Source organism: Manis javanica, chromosome 8 (genome assembly GCF_040802235.1).
Source record: "Manis javanica isolate MJ-LG chromosome 8, MJ_LKY, whole genome shotgun sequence".
NCBI lineage: Eukaryota > Metazoa > Chordata > Mammalia > Pholidota > Manidae > Manis > Manis javanica.
The window spans coordinates 13,665,713-13,683,844 of record NC_133163.1 but is presented as its reverse complement, the minus strand read 5'-3'; the positions used below and the strand labels follow the sequence as shown (position 1 = coordinate 13,683,844).

Sequence of the window (18,132 nt, the reverse complement as noted above, 5' to 3'; positions counted from 1 at the left end):
TATATGAAGATCTAGAACAAGTAAAACTAAGTTCTATAAAGGCAAAACCAGTCAATGGTAGAAAAATGCAGAACAGTGATTTCCTCCGGAGGAATGTTGGTGGGGATTTGCTGGGAAGGGACATAGGGGGACTCTGACCTGTTGGTGATATTTGGTTCACAGGCTGGATAGGTAGGTGTTTAATTTGCAAAAGTGTTTGCATTTGTCAGAACGTACCTAACGGTACACTTAGGATGTGTGCATTTCACTGTATGTAAAGTTTACCCCAGGAGAAAAAAATGTAAATAAATACTGAAATATGTTAATGATGTGCAAGGAGAAGTAGGGGGTGGGAAAGATGTACCGATGTCCACAATTTACTTAGAAATGCATCCAAACAAAATGGGTAGATGGCTGGAGAGAGGGATGGATAGACAGATACGTAATAAAGCAACTATAGTAAATGGTTCATTGTAGAACCTAGGTGGTTAGTATGCGGGTGTTCACTGAAAAATTCAACTTTGTTTGAGATTTTTTCATAATAAAATGAGGGGTGAGGAGAAATGGCAGGATTCACCCTGGGAATGTATACATGACCCCCATATGTACTACTGCTCCCCCAAAACTCTTGTCCCCCTTAGACTACATAAAACAGATATAGAGGAGTGGATAGCAGAGATGAGAGTAACACTAGCAGCATCAGCATTTCTGATGGCACATGTACTGAAACCCAGAGCTGGGTGTTTCTTGACTCTGTGCTCTTGGAGAGTACAGGTGGGTGGGTAGACTCTGAGCCTGGGACCCCTCTCTGTCAAGGTGGGGAAATTCTACTTAATTCGAAGATGCCCACACACCCATTCCTTTATATATCCATTTACACTCCCAGTGCCAGGCGCTGGTGATTCCAGGGGAGCAGAGTGGCTGGTTACAAGAAGGGGGCGAGATGTGTCTGAAGGGGACGGAGCGCCCTCTTCTGACCCAGGAGAGGCCCACACAGGCCCGCTAAGCACCCGACCCACCTCTTTAGCACCCACTCCCGGATCATTGCGGTCCTGGTGGGTGCGACGATAGGAGACTAGCTCTGGGGGCAGCCGCGGCCGCCGAGAGGCGGGGAACGGGGTGGAGTCGCGGCCTTGGGCAGCCGCGTGGCTCCACCTGTTGCGGCGTCGGAGCGCGCTGGCCGGAGCCTTGCCTAGACCTCTGTTTCCCGCACCGCTCTGCAGGGCAGGGCCGCGGGAGGAGAGGACCTGGGGACAGTCGTGACAAAACGGCGTGGAGGAGAAGCTCCCCGGGAGGTGAGACTCGAGCGTGGAGGCGGCGGCGGCGGCGGCAGCGCCCTCTGAAAGGTGGGTCTCGGGAAGGGGTCGCGGCCGCTTGCTGGCGAGCCTGGAGGCTGGTCTGCGTGGGGTGGGGGAATGCACTGAGCGGAGCGCTGTCCCCGCAAAATCTCTGGAGCGTGCCGAGGCAGCCAAGCTCGGGTGGACGAGATGGCACGCTCCGGGGTCCCGGGGTCCCAGGCTTCTGGCCACGGGCCTCTCCAGCCCCCAGGTCTGGGCCGCATCTTCGGGAGCTGGGCAGGCTGTGGGCGCGCGCATCCCCGGGGGTGCGGACACGTGGGGGGCGGAGACGCCCCACGCAGGACCCAGGGGCCAAGGGCATTCTGATCCCAGCAAGTCAAAGGAAGCTTCCCAAGGGGGGCCCCTAACTTCCTTCGCCCCCTCATTAACCCTTTCTGGTCTCCTCCTCCAGCGCGCCCGCGCGGGTACCGCGCAGCGTGGGGACGCGGCGGGAGTTCGCAACCCGTGGACGCCGCTCCGCGCAACCCGCGCGCCCTCCCGGGACCTGCTCCAGCCTCTAAGCCCCGGCAGTCGGGTCCGAGACGCCGGAGGCTCCGCGCGGCGCCGCGACTGGGGAACCTCAGCTCAGGTTCGTCTGGGGAGGCACCTCCAAAGTCGGCCAACCGAGAGCCCGCGTCCTAGCCGTCGGCGGCTGTAGGATCAATGGTCAAAGAGACGGGAGGCCTTGGGGCTCCGCTTACCCGCCAGCCTCCGAGGTCTCCCGACCTCCACTTCGGGGGAAATTCAAGTCGGCGCGAGTGTGCAGCGAAGATGCGCCACGCCCCCTCCCCGCTCTGAGCGGGCGGGACGCCGGGGTGGGAACAGCGCCCGCGGCCTCGCGCCCCGCAGGAGCGGACTCTGCACTGGGCCGCCCGGTCCTTGAGCGTTTAGAACTCCGAGGCGGGCGGGTCGGTGACGACAAGGAGGATTTGAAACCAAGAAACGAGGACTCGGGGAGCTGGCGTCGCAGGAGCGGTCGAGGCGGCGGCCCCTGGGGAAGCGCCCAGCGGCCATGGACGAGCCGGCCGTCAGGCGTCCGGGGGCGGGCTGAGCGCACCGCAGAGCCCTGATCTCCCGGGTGGCCTGCATCAGTCAGCCCGCGGCCACCGCTGTCCAGCGCGGGGCTGTCCCCGGGGGCCCAGCCATGGCCGGCCGGGGTTGCGGCTGCGGCCCGGGCCCCCTGAACGAGGACAACGCGCGCTTCCTGCTGCTGGCCGCGCTCATCGTGCTGTACCTGCTGGGCGGCGCTGCCGTCTTCTCGGCGCTGGAGCTGGCGCACGAGCGTCAGGCCAAGCAGCGCTGGGAGGAGCGGTTGGCCAACTTCAGCCGCCGCCACAACCTGAGCCGCGACGAGCTGCGTGGCTTTCTCCGCCACTACGAGGAGGCCACCGAGGCCGGCATCCGCGTGGCCAACGCCCGCCCGCGCTGGGACTTCACTGGCGCCTTCTACTTCGTGGGCACCGTGGTGTCCACCATAGGTAAGCGGGCCTTGCAGGGGAAGGGGTGTGGGGGCGGAGGGGGGCGGCGCTCGCTGGCATTTTCCTGGAGGAGGGTGCTTCTCAGTCTTGCGTCCATCCACCTCCGGGCTGAGCCGGGCTTGCAAACGCACGAGCTGTTGGCTGATCAACAGGTGATACTGACTCCATGCGTCTCTCAGTGTGGCTCACGGACCCGCTGCATGAGCGTCACCTGCGATCTTGTTACAAATGTAGAGTCTCGGCCCTTGCCCAGACCTCCTGAGTCAGAATCTGCCTTGTAACAAAGTCCCCAGGGGATTTGAATGTAAATGGGAGAGGCTCTACTCTGGGAGATTTTCAGTCTAGTTGAGATAGAGCCTGAGTTCATGGAACTTCAGGGAGAAAGTTTACAAATCAAAACAGGAACCGATAAACATTTTTTGAGTTAGTACCACGCAGGTCAGAAGGGGAGACACAGATTTGAAAAGACTGTCCAGGACTTCAACCTTACACAGAAAATCAGATTGAATAGGAAATAAGGAGTCAAATGTGCTGTGAGGATGGAAACTTTCCTACTAGGAAGAAGGGAGCTGGGAGAGTAACTTCTGGGCTGACCCAGTTAATTTAGGTACACTGGGTTTTGGGGACTAAAAGAGCTTTTGCACTCTGGGGGAAAGAATTGCATTCTGGGGCCCCGTTAGCTACCTGATCTATATGGGGCAAGTGGGAGGAAGGCTAGGAAGGTATTCTGGTTAATGGCATGGAGAAGGGAGACTTTTACTGTCAGACTAAGGGACTGGAACTTACTGAGAGGCCAGTGGGAGCCACTGAGGGTTTTGAGCAAGAGTATGTGGCATGGCTGTGGTTGGTTATGCCTTTATTCCCAGCAGAAGTACAAAGTTGGGAGTCTTTGCACCACACTCCTAAAGATTGTTCACCCTTGAAGCATAATTGAGTGGTAAGGGGTTAGGGAAAATGCTGTAAGAATTCTGGGGTAAGGAGAGATCTGGACAAGAGGGGATGGGGGTGGGGGGCTTTGAAAGGCTACGGAGAAAGGCAGTGACTCCCAGCTGCTGGAGCCCAGGACCAGTGGCAGGGCTCAGAGAGCGCCTGCAGGTGCTCTGTAGCAGAGCCCCTGTGCTCGCCCGCCCGGAGAGCTTGTCAGGGAGGTGGTGACAAAGCAGAATTCCTTGACGCTCCCACGCGTGGTTGTCTTAGGTAGACGTTCTGCCGGGAGAAGGAGCATAAAGTATAATAGAGATCTGCCTCGGGCCTGATTAGTCAAGATTTCCCAAGGTTTAGTGTAGAAGCCTAGCGCTTCAGTCGGTGAGTAGGAGGCAAGGCAGAGAGGCCGGGCATGATTAGGGACACACAGGCTGTAACTGAAGTGCTTTGTGCTGAACTGCCGGCCCCCAGCCCTCACTCCGGCCCATTCCAGGTGGCCCTGCCCATCAGCCGGCCATTATGACGCTGCAGTAAAAGACTGGCAAGAAAATCTCTCATAGCCTTTACGGTGGTGACCAGATTAGGGACCCTGAGGGGGATGGAGAAGGAGCAGTGCCTGCCGCAGCTCTCTCCCCCAGCCCACATTCTTCACTGGGGGTGCTAAGCAGAATCCCCTAACTCCCTCATCATGTCACCTCACCTCCCGTGTCTCAGAAGACAGTTCCAGGATTTCTGTGTAAGGAGGACTTGAGGCGAGCAGCCAGCTGGGACTTGTTCCACTGCAACTCCCTTGACACTGCTGTGTCTGTGTAGCGAGGACAGTTTTGTTTTTGATTGATTTTCATTTGGGGCTGGTTTTGGTGGGAAACTAGGGAGCTAACCACCAGCTCCCCCTGCTGTCCCATAGTACTTACCACCCCTTAGTACTCCCCATGGACAGGGAGGTAGGAAGGAGTAGCACGTGTGTTCAGACTGGTGAACTTGATGCCACAGGAACTAAGAATGTCATGAATGGGTGGGCACATGAGAACATGGGCTTCTAGGTGCAAGTGTAATAATGTAGCCTGTGGAAGAGAAGGAAAGCTGGACTGAGTCTGGAGTTGGAGCTCCTGGTCCTGCCTCTGAAACTTGGGCAATTTTCTTAACTGTTCTGAGCCCCATCCATCTCCATCTGAGATGCCTGCAAAGTGTCCATCTTGGTGTCTGCCATATGGCTGCTGTTCAGTAAAATACAGCAAATGTTAACCTGTCTTCTGACCTGACCACTCCCTCTCCCCTAAGCCTGCCCCTCTTGCAGGGTTTTGTAAGGGGTAATGATAAGTTCATGTAAGGGAATGTTCTTTTAAAAGTACAAAGCATGGGCTTATTTTACTTTCTCATTTCTAACATTTTCTTTTAAATCGTTTCATTTCTGTTGTAATAAGGACACTTGCTCCCCTTGAAGGCATTAGGGTACATGTCAGGCACATGCTGTGATTATTATGGAACACATGATGCAGCTAATTGTTGCATTATATTCACCCTTAACTTCAATGAACACAACTCATGTTAACCAAAATGTTAACTATGTTAACTTGGTGTGATGAGCCTAATTTTATAGATTAGGAAAGTAAAGCTTCATGTTCTTTGTAAAATAAAGTATATAGAAGAAAATGTTAAACTACCTACAGTGACACGACAAAATGAACATTTTGGTCCATTTCTTTCAATTCTTTTTTCCCTGTATGTACATATGTGTACTTAACATATTTTTAAAAATTGGGATCATTATATAAACCATTTCTGTCTTGTATTTTAATTATAATATTACCCGGTGTGTTTTTCTTCTAAAAATCATTCTGCTATGCTTTATTATGCAGACTTTGAGGTAACAAACAAGAAAGTATGCAGTAAAACAATTATAAAATGTAAGTAAAACTTCAGAACCAGGGACAAGAAGAACAGAAATAGGAAAGCAAATGGATCTGGGAAGTTGCCAGAGAGGAGCTTTATCTTAGTTGAGGTTCCCTCAGAAGCAGGCCTTGAGCCAGAAATTTGAGTGTGGATGCAAGGGATAGAAGCAGGTGAAAGAGGAAGTGATACAAGAAGGGAAATCCATGTAGAGTGTGTTACTAGGCAGGAACCACAGTGGGCAACAGGTACTTAATCCCAGTGGAAGCTTGGAAACAATGCAAAGCTCATGACCCAGCAAGATCCCAAGCAGGAGCTGGGATCTTTATACACCTACACCTGTCAGTGATTAGTTAAAGGCTGCTTGGAGGGTGGGGATGTAATTTCCCCTATCCTTTATTTAAAAGGCATAAGGATATAATTTCCAGGTATTTCTGGCCTGATGTTCATGGACAGCCCAAGGATAATCCTCTGACAAAGTCGCAGGCACTGGCCGTTTGAAGTCAGGCCACTGTGCCCAGAAACGGTAATGGAGATCCCAAGAGGTAAGGGCAGGGCATCAGCAATGACAATTCAAGATTCAAATTTGGTTGCAAGCTCCATGGCAGACTGAAGACCCATTCTGGAATTCTTATTACCAGAAAAAAGGAAGCATTAACCTTTTCCTCGTAGCCTCAAAAACATTCCCCCTTTAGCATTTTCTGTAGGAAACATTGTGTAGAAAATGATGTTCCAAATGACATTTTCCTGGAAAATGCAATTGAGGATTTCATGCAACTACAGTCTAATTGAAACCTTTGATTTAAAAGTCAGAGCAGGGTGGAAATCAGTTTGGCAGTTTCACAAAGGGTTAAACATAGAACTACCATATAAACCAGCAATTCTACTCTGAAGGTATATATTCAAAATAATTGAAAGTAGAGACTCAGACAACTTGTACACCAGTGTTCACCACAGCATCATTCACATTAGCCAAAAGGAGGAAATAACCCAAGTGTCCATCAACAGATGGATGGATAAATAGCATGTGGTGCATATATACAATGGAATACTATTCAGTCATATAAAGGAATGAAATTTTGATATATCCTACAACATGGCTGGGCCTTGAAAACATTATACTTAGGATAAACCAGACACAGAGGGACAAATATATAATTCCATTTTCACAAGGTACCTAGAATAGGCAAATTTCAGAGGGATAGAAAGTAGAATAGAGGTTACCAGGGGCTGGGGGAAGAAGAGAAGGGCTTTTTAAGGGGTATGACATTTTGTTCGGAATGATAAAAAATTTGAATGTAGATAATAGTGATGTTATACAACAGTGTGAATGTATTTAATGCCATCGAATTGCACACTTACTGAATGGTTAAAATGATACCTGTTATGTATAGTTTATCACAACTTAAAAAGAATAGAATATTGAAATACAACTTAGGCCTGTTGATTGCAAAAGAGGCTGGTGATCAGTCTTGAAGCAAGAATACATTTGAAGCACAAAAGAGAAGTAGCTTGACGGTACATCCTATAAATGATCTTCTGTAAGTAATCTTTTCTCTCAAATAGGCTTTTGTTAGGAGTTCGTTTCTGTGTTTGCCTGTGTATTTATAACTCCGCTTCTGTCCAAAAAGGATTTGAGGTTGTTTACATATACTGTGATCAGAGCAGGTTTAGGCTTAGGTTACCCCCAAAATCTCGGTGGCTTAACACAGCAGGAGTTGACTTCTTACTTGCACAAAGCTCACTGTGAGCTCAGTGACTCCCCAGGGCAGTTGTCTCGTGTTGGTCCATGTTCCAGGATCCTTTTATCTTGCAGCTCCTCTTTATCTGTGTGTGCTTGTAGGACCTACCAGGAAGAGGAAGAAAGAACTGAAGAGTAGAGGACCAGCATTTTAAATCACCACCTGCAAGTGACACAAGTCACCTCCACACTCATTTCATTGGCCAAATCAAGTCAGCCGCACCCAACTTCAAGGGCTTAGGAACCCAAGTTCCTCCCATAAGGCCTGTGGTAGACAAGACTCAATACTGATGAACAGCTTGGATGCCTACCACATACATACGTATGGTGCACTGAAAAATGGATACTAATAGATTTAAGACACTGGGGAGATGAAAAAACATGAGTAGAATAAAACAGGAAAGCCAAAGATTATTAGAACGCAGAGACACATGTCAAAAGAACCTGGATAGTTGCCAGAAGTAAGCCCCACATTTGGCTTTGAGTTTTCCAGTTGTCAAAATAAAGAGGCAAAGACAGCCATTAAATGGTTCCCCATATTTAGGTTGGCTGATTGGAAGACACCCAACTTTGTCAGCATTGAATAAAAATTTCTCCTACAGATTGTCATGAAGAGGAGTGGATAATATGATGAGTAATTTTCCAATAGCATCTGGGCCATAAATATGAAAGAACTGTGTGCTCTTGCATGGCATAGCATCGCTCAATGTAAGGTGCAATTTCAACAAAAGCCCCTTTGCCAAAGTCCAAAGCCATGCAGGGCAAGCAGACAGTGGTTGATGGTATGGGCCAGCAAAGCATTTAGAAGTCTCTGCTGGTGGTGGTCCTCAAGCTTTGGTGTCCTTAAGAACTCACCTGGGGGCAGTGTGGTGCTTGTTAGAATGCACGTGTTGGGCACCACTGTCAAGAGTTCCTGATGCAATAGGTCTGCATTTTAAGAACCTTCCCTAGATGGCTGCAGTGTGGGCAGTACAGGGAGCACATTTGAGGCAGGTGTGATAGGAGTTGGCATAGGGCTGGAAATTGAAACCACTCCCCCAGGATGTGCATTATTCAGAGTGGTCTGTGAATCAGTGAATCACCACAGACCTTGTTAGAAATGTAGTCTCAGGTCAACCCCAGACCAACTGAACTGGAATCTGCTTGTTAACACAACACCCAGGTGAGTTGTTAGGCACATTAAAGTTTGAGAAGTCTGACTTTGGAGGGCTGTTGTTCTGCAGTGTTGCTGGGATGAGGGCAAACCTTCCTATGCTTTAGGACATAGACAAACTGGTGGCCAGGCTGGAACAGAGAGGAGGTGAGATGTGCACACCTGTTGCCCTGGTGGACCTCCTCACTGCTGGTAGTTAGAGGAGCAAGTTCATCAGGAGCAGCAATACCCAGATACAGCGATGTGCTGGGCTTGGGCTGAGAAGGTGGTGCTGGCTTGTGCACATCTGAGAAGCCCAGAAACAGAGATGCTGAGCCCACCTCAGTGGCTTACCTACCTACCACTCAAGGTAGAAGAGCAGATCTTCAACAATTTATTTCATTTTAATTATACAGAAATAACTACAGGCAGACCTCATTTTACAGCGCTTCACTTTATTGAGCTTCATAAATAGTGCATTTTTTAGAAATTGATAGTTTGGGGGAACCTGAATTGAGCAAGTCTCACCTTTATTCCCAACAGCATTCCCTCACTCAGTTTTTGTGTCACGTTTTGGTAATTCTCTCAATATTTCAACCTTTTTATTATTATTTGTTATGGTGATTTATGATCAGTAATTATGACTCACTGAAAGCTAAGATAATGGTCAGCATTGTTTAGCAAAAAAGTATTTTATAATTAAGGTATGACCATTTTAAAAAAGATATTACACTGTTGCACTTAATAGGTTACAGTATAGTGTAAACATAACTTTTGTAAGCACTTGACTCACTTTATTTCGATATTCACTTTATTGTAGTGATCTGGAACTGAACCCACAATATCTCCGAGGTATGCCTGTATATTGGTTCGCCTTCTTGGCCTTGGGTGTGGCTTGTGACTAGCACTTGTGTAGCAGTATTCTACGAGGCTCTCGTGGGGTTCAGGAGCCGGGCTGACAAGTATGTGATTTGACCCCATTGATGCACAAATTTGTTTTCAGAATCCGTGTTTTCCTACATGGGAATAAGGCTGAGGAAAGAGGTTTCGAAATCAAATTGTATCGGGCTGAAACCACAAAATATTGGGAATCACCATTTTACAGTATAAAATTATAAACTGACATTGAAGTTGATGAGTAGGCATTTAGAAAGAATGAAAGCATCCTCCAGTTAATACATTAATGGATGCCACGTTAGCGTCATACATGTGTCAAGAGTTAAATCACATGTTGAATAGGTACTTTACATTTTATAAAACATTTGTGCACAAACCTGATGAGTAGGCAGAGAAGTTCATTTTAATTCCATTTTGCATATAGGAAACTAAGGTATGCAAAGCATAAATATCTTAACAACCATGCAGCTATTAAGTGGCAAAGTCAGGATTAGAACCAGGTTTTATTTTGTTTACTGTCTGATGATAAACACATATTCATTTGAGAAGAATAGAAATATATGAGCAAGCAGAAAAAAGGAAGTAGAAATTACCCATAATTCCACCATCCAACAAGAATCATTGTTAATATTTTGGCATATCACATTACATTGAACCTAAAGTGCTTTTTATTGAATATAAGATGCATCATTATTTTATGTACCATTAAGAAAGAAAAGAATGCTACCATTTCTGACATTCAGGCACCTATGGGATCATTCTGATTTCAGAAATATTAAAATGTTGGGAAAAGGTACATCTTAAAATCACGGAAATATATATTTCGTATCTAATTGTCTTCCAGATGGCAGCTGTAAACATGAGCATATTGTTGTAATCCGGTAAAAACAAATCTCATTATAATTAGAATTTCTTTAATTTATACAGGACTTGATTAATTTTAAACATTTATATAAATACTTATTGTTCATTGTCTCTGAATCAGCTAGCTTAATCCTTCCCCTGGTTTTCTTTTGGGAGCAAGGGATGTTGTGTTAATCACCGTATACATGTGCTTTAGGTTTTAAGGATTTTAGCCCTTTATCATGTTTATGTCACATTTTCCACCCCTTGTTTTCTATTCAATGCATATTAGATATAGAAACACTTTTAATTTCTGTGCAGCTTCATATTTCAGTCTTTTCCTGTGAATACTTCCATTGTCTTTGTGCTTAGAAAACATTTTCCCATTCAGATCTTCTAAGAATGATAGTTTTTGTGCAGTATTTTCCCAGCTACTCTACTTCAATTCATAGCAGCAGTTTTTAAAGTGCTTTAGTATATTGTTTCATGTGAACAATGATGGGTGCATTTTAAGAATATAATGGAGGAGTACTGCATGGTCCTGGGGAAGGAGGGAACAGAAAGAATGGCTGGTACAAATTTGCATTTGCTCAAGGTACAGTGATAGGACCATTTCTCTTGGGATCAACCTTCTAAAATTTCATGGGGAAGCTCAGACTGTTCATTCTAAGAACCCTGGATTTGTTCAGTTATTTGTTTCCTACTTGGAAAATTTCAGTGTCTTGAAATTAGAGTTACATGTGGGCATAGCTCTTAATCTCTACTGCCTGGCATTCTGTCAATCTCATATTAATGTCTAACATTTATATTAATCTCAGCTTGCTTGATAAACAGTTCTTATTTATATTAGGAAATATGATGATTTCCTCTTCTTTTATTCTAAATTCCATCCTGTTCTTTCTTTTCCTCCATATCTTTCTCTGTGAAGGAGAGATGAGTTTGGTATTAATATAACCCAAATCTTGCATTCCTTGAGGTCCTGTCTAAGGGTAGTGTTCCATTCAAAGAAGCATGATCCATTAGCCCAAAATGATGAAAAAGTAAATTCAATTTTTGCATGTGTATCTCTAAAGAATCTTAGAGTCCAGTTTATAATGTTTTCCTAGCTGCTCATATCTCAGAGGAGTTCTGGAGTCTCTTATCTCCAAACCCCTCCCAGCCCTTGCCCCTTTCTGTCCGTCCTGGCCCCCTCCCTGCCACCTCTCTCCATTCTCAGTTATATGATGGATTTAACCTCTCTGACCTTTAGCTGCCTCTCATTCAGCCTCCTACCAGGTTTCCCCAAGTAAAGGACGGCCCTGGGAACTCACCCAGCGAGCAACAATCCTTTTCCTTAGGAGCAAGGAGAAAAGAGCAAGGGGACATTACGTGGCTTTATACGTGGGGACACGGTCAGCCTGTAGAGGAGGATGTTACTGTGTTCAGGCCCAGGAGCACCCGGTGCACTGAGGACAGTGGGGCAACGGGGACACACACCTCATCAGGAGGCATCCCCATCACTACACCGCCCTCTCTTAACCTTCCAGTCTTCTGCCTCCTTCAACTCAGTGTATCAGGATGGCCAGATATCATGCCACTTTTCTGAAATGCCTCACCTTTAGCACACCCGCTACATCTTTCTTGGGCCAGAGAGCCATCTTTAGAAGCCTAATTAAGGGTTCAGATTTTATTCCCATTCTCTGATCAACCCTGGCATCACTTCTACTGATCACCTCGCCTTGGAAGGGAAACCCTGTAGTCAGGGCATGGATGAAAGCGTGTAACTTGGGATGTGGGACATTTGGGAGCAGTGGGGCCTGTGCCCTTGAGAAAGCAGCCCTACCATGGGGCATCCAGATTCTAATATTAAACAACATTAGCCTGAACAGACAGGTCTAGTGATGGCTTAATTCAAACATTTGAGTCCCCCAGGTAGACCCTAGACCATCCTAAACTCTGCGCTTCTTTCCCTTTGGGAGCAAGAAGGACAAGAAGCTCTTACCTCTTCTTGGTCAATAGCAGCATCTCGATTTCTTCAACTCACTGAAGGACCTGTTTATGCAGGACGCTTGATCACCACAGCGGGTGTGCCCAGCACACTAGCTGTTGCCTTGTGCCCCGACTCATTTCTGAAAGGAGCCAGGGGCAGTTATAGTCTCTTAGCTCTTCTGATTCTCACGTCTGCACATAGGTGATGTAATCTGTAAGTACATACTATTGTGCTTTTTCATTCTTTTCACATTTCTTGTACACTTTCTCAAGAACCTCACATGTTCTTAATTAATGTAGAATCATGTATTTAACCATCCTCAGGTTTTTGGATTTGGGGGTTATCTGATTTTATTTTTTTACTCTTGTATATAATAAAATTTTTGAAATTTATTGAGTGCTTATTGTAGGTTAAACATAGCACATATCTGTACATATGTTTAATTCTTAAAACAACCTCATGAGGGTAGGTAGTGTCAATATTCTCATGGTATACACCAGGTATTATTAATAGTCTCATGGTACTGTCTGCAGTTACCCAGCGGGAAGTAGCATGAAGCCTCCCTTCAAAGCTTGGGGCTCTGAGCCACCTCTCCTTTGCCATGCTTCCTTTGGGGTCCTTGTGGGGACAGAATTGCTGACTGAAGAGACCATGACATCTTTTTTCCATTGTAGTGGTCCTTGCGTGACTTGGGATAATATAAGAAGACAGCGGTGATCTCAGCAGAATCTCTGGAGACCTTTGTGATAACTGTGATGTCCACAATTCCATGGGTGTAAGGTTTGGGTGATGTTCTACCTGTCTCCCTGGAGTCCATGTAAATGGAGACTTACACCCCTGGTGGCAATATTTCACAGTCCTCTCAAGGTTGCAGCTTTTCTCCCATCACTGTGCCAATTTAATGGGCCCCGTAAGTGCCTGCCCTCAGGACTTTGATCTCCAGTCTGGACATATTCGATTGCAGGAGTCACTTCCTGACTTTGCCTGTGAGGTCTTGGCATGTGGACCTTCCCTTGTATGAAGCAGCAGGTGAAGATCACATTGCCCTGCAGCTCAACCAGGGAAACCAGCTGTTTTTCAAACTGTGCTCCAAGTATTCCAGGGAGTTCTCCATGGTATCTTAAGGGCTCTGTTGAAGACCGAGGGGACCCCTCAAGTTCTTATCTCTTCTTATGTGTTTATTTGTATATGTCCAAAGTACTTACCCTATTCTGGCACCTTTTTATTGGCCATTATATTTTTTGTAGGTAGAAAAGATTTTTATATAGCCAAATACACTTACTGAAATTGGCATTTCTTTTCTGTGGTTTTCATAAACTCAGGGACTCTTTATGGTTAAGATATTCTCATCATTTGTTTAGCTCTAACTCATCTAAAATGTTATTCGAAAAGACTGCTTTTTAAATAGTTTTGTGTGGTTGGCTATATAATTATGCTTTGATTTATTTCTAAAATTATAATGATTTGAGAATGTGCATTTTCCAGAATTCTCTTTTCCGTTTGAGGGTTTCTTTGTATCCTGGTATCTGTGTATATTTCAGCTGCGTTTTCTCTTAAATTAACAGAATTTTGGAGCAGGAGGCACCCTCATCCCCAAACACCCTCTAAGCCTAGTAAACACACCCAAAATAACATTTGGTTGTGTGTTTCAGGGTGTATAAACTCCAGGTTATTGATTTCATTACTTCTGTAACTTATTAATAATACCTTTGTTTACCTCTGAATGCCTTAAATGCTAACATCTATTTTAAACTTAGACATGATCAAATTCCTGGATTATATTAGATATTTGCCGACCTTTAGACTGTCCCTCTAGTTGTAATTTTTAGCAACTTTTAAAGTAAACCACTTAGAATATTTCTGTATTTTTATTTTGTAACCAGTTTTAGACTTTTATCTTTGTAAGGGAGCTTGACACATGTAATATTTGCTCTCATATCTATCATCCTTTTCTGTTTTTCTCTTATTTTTCTGTTCTCTTTTCAATTCTATACCTTCTCTTCACAGCAGATTGGGAATCCTTTTTGTCATTTTAAGTGTGATCAGAATGAAATCTTATCACCACCTCCATCACCTTTCTCTTTAGTGATCTTTACTACTTTTGTTTTCAGTATCTTCCCCTTCATTTCAGTGCCATTCTCTTTCCTCATACCTCTGGACCCTCGGGCATCGATTGGTAATTTACTCAGTACCCTTACATTTTTCTCAAGCTTTGTCTCTGCTTCTTTTCTTTTTTTTAATTTAGGTATCGTTGATACACAGTCTTTTGTCAGTTTCAAATGTACAATGCAGTGGTTCAACAGTTACCCATATTAAATCCTCACCCCATCTAGGGCAATCACTATCTGTCAACCTAGAAAGATGTTACAGAATCACTGGCTATGTTCTCCAGGCTGTGCAACCGTCCCATGACCAACCTCTATGGGGATGACCAATTGTTGTGCCCCTGGGAAACCACTAGCCACTTCTCAGTGTCTGTGAATCTACTGCTGTTCTGTGCCTCTGCTTTCAAACAATGCCAAGGCGAAATAATTAACCCTCCAGAGACCCACTTTCCTGTACGGTCTGAGAATGACGCCCCACTTAATATTGAGTGGAGAGGGACAAAAAGGCAGCCACAGCGTGTGTCACCTGTACCTGTGTCTTCCGTGCTTTGTGCTCCAGGCTTCTCTCATTCCCCACTTTTCAACCACCCTTATTAGCACTTCAGTCTTGAGGTTGTAGTGCTCCTTTCTGGGGCCTGTAGGACTGTTTCTTTGGCTCAGTAATTACAAGGAAAAGAAAATGACAAATATACCAGCTGCAGAGTACACTGGATGGTTGTAGCAGAAAACCCCAGTAGCCACGGCTTAGGCACATGGAAGGTTGCTGCCCTCACATAACAAGAAGTTCCGAGGTCTGCAGGCCGGGACTTGTGTAATAGTCCCATGAGGCCGCCTGTGTCCCGTCGGTTCCTGTCTTCCTGCTCTGGCAGGCTTAGATGGTGGTTCTCTCTCTTGTGCTCATGAAACTGCTCCTGCAGTCCTAGGTTTTGTGACTGTCACCAAGGCACAAAGAGGGGAGAGAAAAGGCAGAAAATGTGTGCCAGCTGAGTCAGTCCCTGGAAAAGAACTTTCTTGGAAGCCTCCCCTTTGATTTATGTCGCTGGCCAGAACCATGTCAGATCGCCCTCACTGCCATCCAAGGGGAGCCCATAGCCGTCGTGAACACAGCTGAGGTTCCTTTATTGAGGCAGAAGAGAGAAAAGTGATTTCTTTATTCAATCTTGCTCTCTCATGGGGCCCCTCCTTCTTCGTTTCCCTGGCTGTTTCCTGTAATCTACTCCCATTCCCAGCAACATCTTGAGACCTTTCTTTGGGACTTAAACTTTAAAAACTGAATATATGTTACATCTAGCCGTTTTCCTCACTAAGGCCTGTTTTATTAATTCTGGCTGTTGATGTTTTCTGCTCCAGATGTTTTATTTTTGGTATTTGGTATGGAGGCATGCTGTACTATTTCTCAACCCACCATATTTTTAGATTTAGATTCTTTTCTTTAATAGACTGTGACCCAGTACCAACACCAGTAAAAAGAAATGTGTGGAGGGTGTGCTTTGCCCACACTGGGATATACTTGTGTTTCCACAGGATGATAGATGAAGTCTGAATTCTGGGAGTTGATAACTTAAAGCAACAGCCATTACTTCTCCTTCAATTAATTAAGAAATTTCCTGGAGGACACAGGGTGTAGGGACTGTTTGGGAAGAGTTGATAACCAGCTCATTCTCTCAGCAACCCTTTGAGTAGGGAAAGTAAGGCTCAGAGAGAGAATTCTGCTTATCTTCAAGTTACAAGACCAAAAAAACAGTGGTTAAAGCACCCCCAGTTTTCCTCTGTCTCAGAAGAGAGGTCTGCACTGCACGGAGGCTGTTCCGGGCTGGTACGCTGACTGCGCAGGGTGAACAGGGAGCCGGGCGTGCCTGCGCTGCTATCCGAAGGGTGTTGTCTTGGTTCCAGGGGCTCAGTATGGCTGCTGGAGCCCTGTCATCACGTCCACTACACTGATGGTGCACCGGAGGAAAGGGAGAAGAGGGCGACCTCTTCCTCTAAGGAGATGTCGTAGGTCAGTTTGTCTGAGCCGACACTGGGCTAAGGATTTGGGTGCACCTGATTTGTCAAGAAAGTGCTCCCAGAAGAAACTAGTAGGAGTGTGAGGGAAGTGAGGATGGGAAAAAGGAAGAAGCGAAGTAGGTGTGATGTTATGTAGCCCTGAAACAGAAATTATAAGAATTTGTCCCACTTCAAGGCACAGGGACTGGGTTTTTATACACCCACACCGGTCACTCGAGTATTGGCTATGGCTGGGGCTAGGGGGGACCTAAACTCGCAGGTCACAGTCTAAGCTGTTGGCAGCAAAGCCTGCAGCAGGTGGGGGATGGACACAGAGAGCTGGCCAAGGGGTTCAGGGGGATGTGGGTGGGACACAAACCGCCCACTACAGGTGGCTTCCCAGAAATTCTAGCTGATCCTTCTCCTTCCATTTTACAGACCAGAACTTTGTCACATGGTCACATCCAGCTGCAAGAGTGGCTGGGCAGTGAAGTCTTTATTCCGGTTAGTGACGTGTTGGAGAACAATTAGGAAGGAATTACAAGATGCAGAACATCGGAGGCATCTGGCAGTGCTTGCCAGAGCACGGTGGCCCGTGAATGAGTCATGAAGACCTCCGACTCGCGGGCCACAGGGTGGAAACTCTCTGCAGTGGGACTGGCCTGCTGTTAGAGACAGGAAGAACCTCGCAATAAAACGTGGAATTCCAGGGAGACTGATCTGGCGGAGTGTATGGGATCTCCGGGAAGAGGAGCCTAGAGGCGGGAAGAGAAGTGAGGAGACTGTTACTCCAGCCAGGGACTCAGCCCAAGGCCAGGACAGCAAGGAAACAGCAGAGGAGGCAGGAGAAGGGCAGGTGGGAGGCCCACGGGGTACAGTCAGCACGCAGAGTTCAGAACGAATGCCTCTGCCAAGCACAGGGAATGTGTAGAGTGTGGTGAGGGCAGTACGGGTGGGAGCTCAAGGCAGGGTGGGAGCAGAACCCGCTGCAGGGCTTGCCCTGGGCCCCCTTCTGTCCTGGCAGCTGCCCCCCTTTAGCCAGGGCCTGGCCAGCCAGCCTGCCTGCCTTCCTCTCCTTCCTTCTTGTAACTAAGATTGTTAATAATGTTAGCCTCCAAAGGACAAACCAAAATGCAAATGAAAACAAGCATTTAATTCTTTATTTCTTGTTAAACTAAAGTCATCAATACAGTTAGTTCTCTGATAAAAATCTTTCACGGAAACAGATAATTTATTGACACCAAAAACTGAATTGTCTACCTTAGAGAGGCTGATCTGTGGGTTCAAATGATGTCTGTCTGTCTGTCTGTCTTTGCATCTTTCTGTGAGCATCAGTGTCAGGGCCTGCCTCATGGCGGTGAAGCTGGCCCTTGGTAGCTTCAGGCTGACATGGTCCTTAGCATCCGGGAGGAAAAGACTGTGTCTTCCTGGAGCCCCTGAACAGAGCTGTGCAGGGCCCTGCGTGGATCATGTTTGCATGACAAACTCTCAACAAGAGTTAAGGTCAGGGTCCTGTAACCCCTGGTGTGGGCAGGGCAGGGGGTGTTGGGGTGTTGGTAATATAGAAGGGAACAATTCCCAAGGTTCTTGGTAGACAGGAAGGGAAGGAGAAGGATGGTCCCAGACACACCAGTGTGGGTCACTTGGTGAACCATGCAGTTGTCAGAGTCAGGATACCAAAGTGGGTCAGTTGGAAGGATCCTGAGTTGGGTTTTGAAGTGTTGAACTCGGGGAGCCTTTGGGACCCTGGAATGCAAATGTTCAGTAAACAGCTAGGGGAAGGAAGTGAGTCTGAAGCTCAGGAGAGAGGTTAGGACTAGAGATTCCCGGAGTCAAAAATAAGCTTAGTTA

General features: G+C 46.5%; 1 protein-coding gene across 2 annotated transcripts in view; it reads left to right on the top strand.

Annotated features, from left to right (window-relative positions):
* Window positions 1–823: 823 nt before the first annotated feature.
* Window positions 824–18,132, top strand: part of KCNK13 (potassium two pore domain channel subfamily K member 13) — a 115,960-nt gene continuing 98,651 nt past the window's right edge. For both annotated transcript variants that reach the window (XR_012133722.1, XM_036991492.2), the window contains exons 1-2: window positions 824–1,325; window positions 1,729–2,794. Coding sequence is in view for 1 of the 2 variants with exons in the window: in XM_036991492.2 (XP_036847387.1) it covers window positions 2,461–2,794 (334 nt within the window). In the remaining variant the exon portion in view is untranslated. The remainder of the gene's footprint in view (window positions 1,326–1,728; window positions 2,795–18,132) is intronic.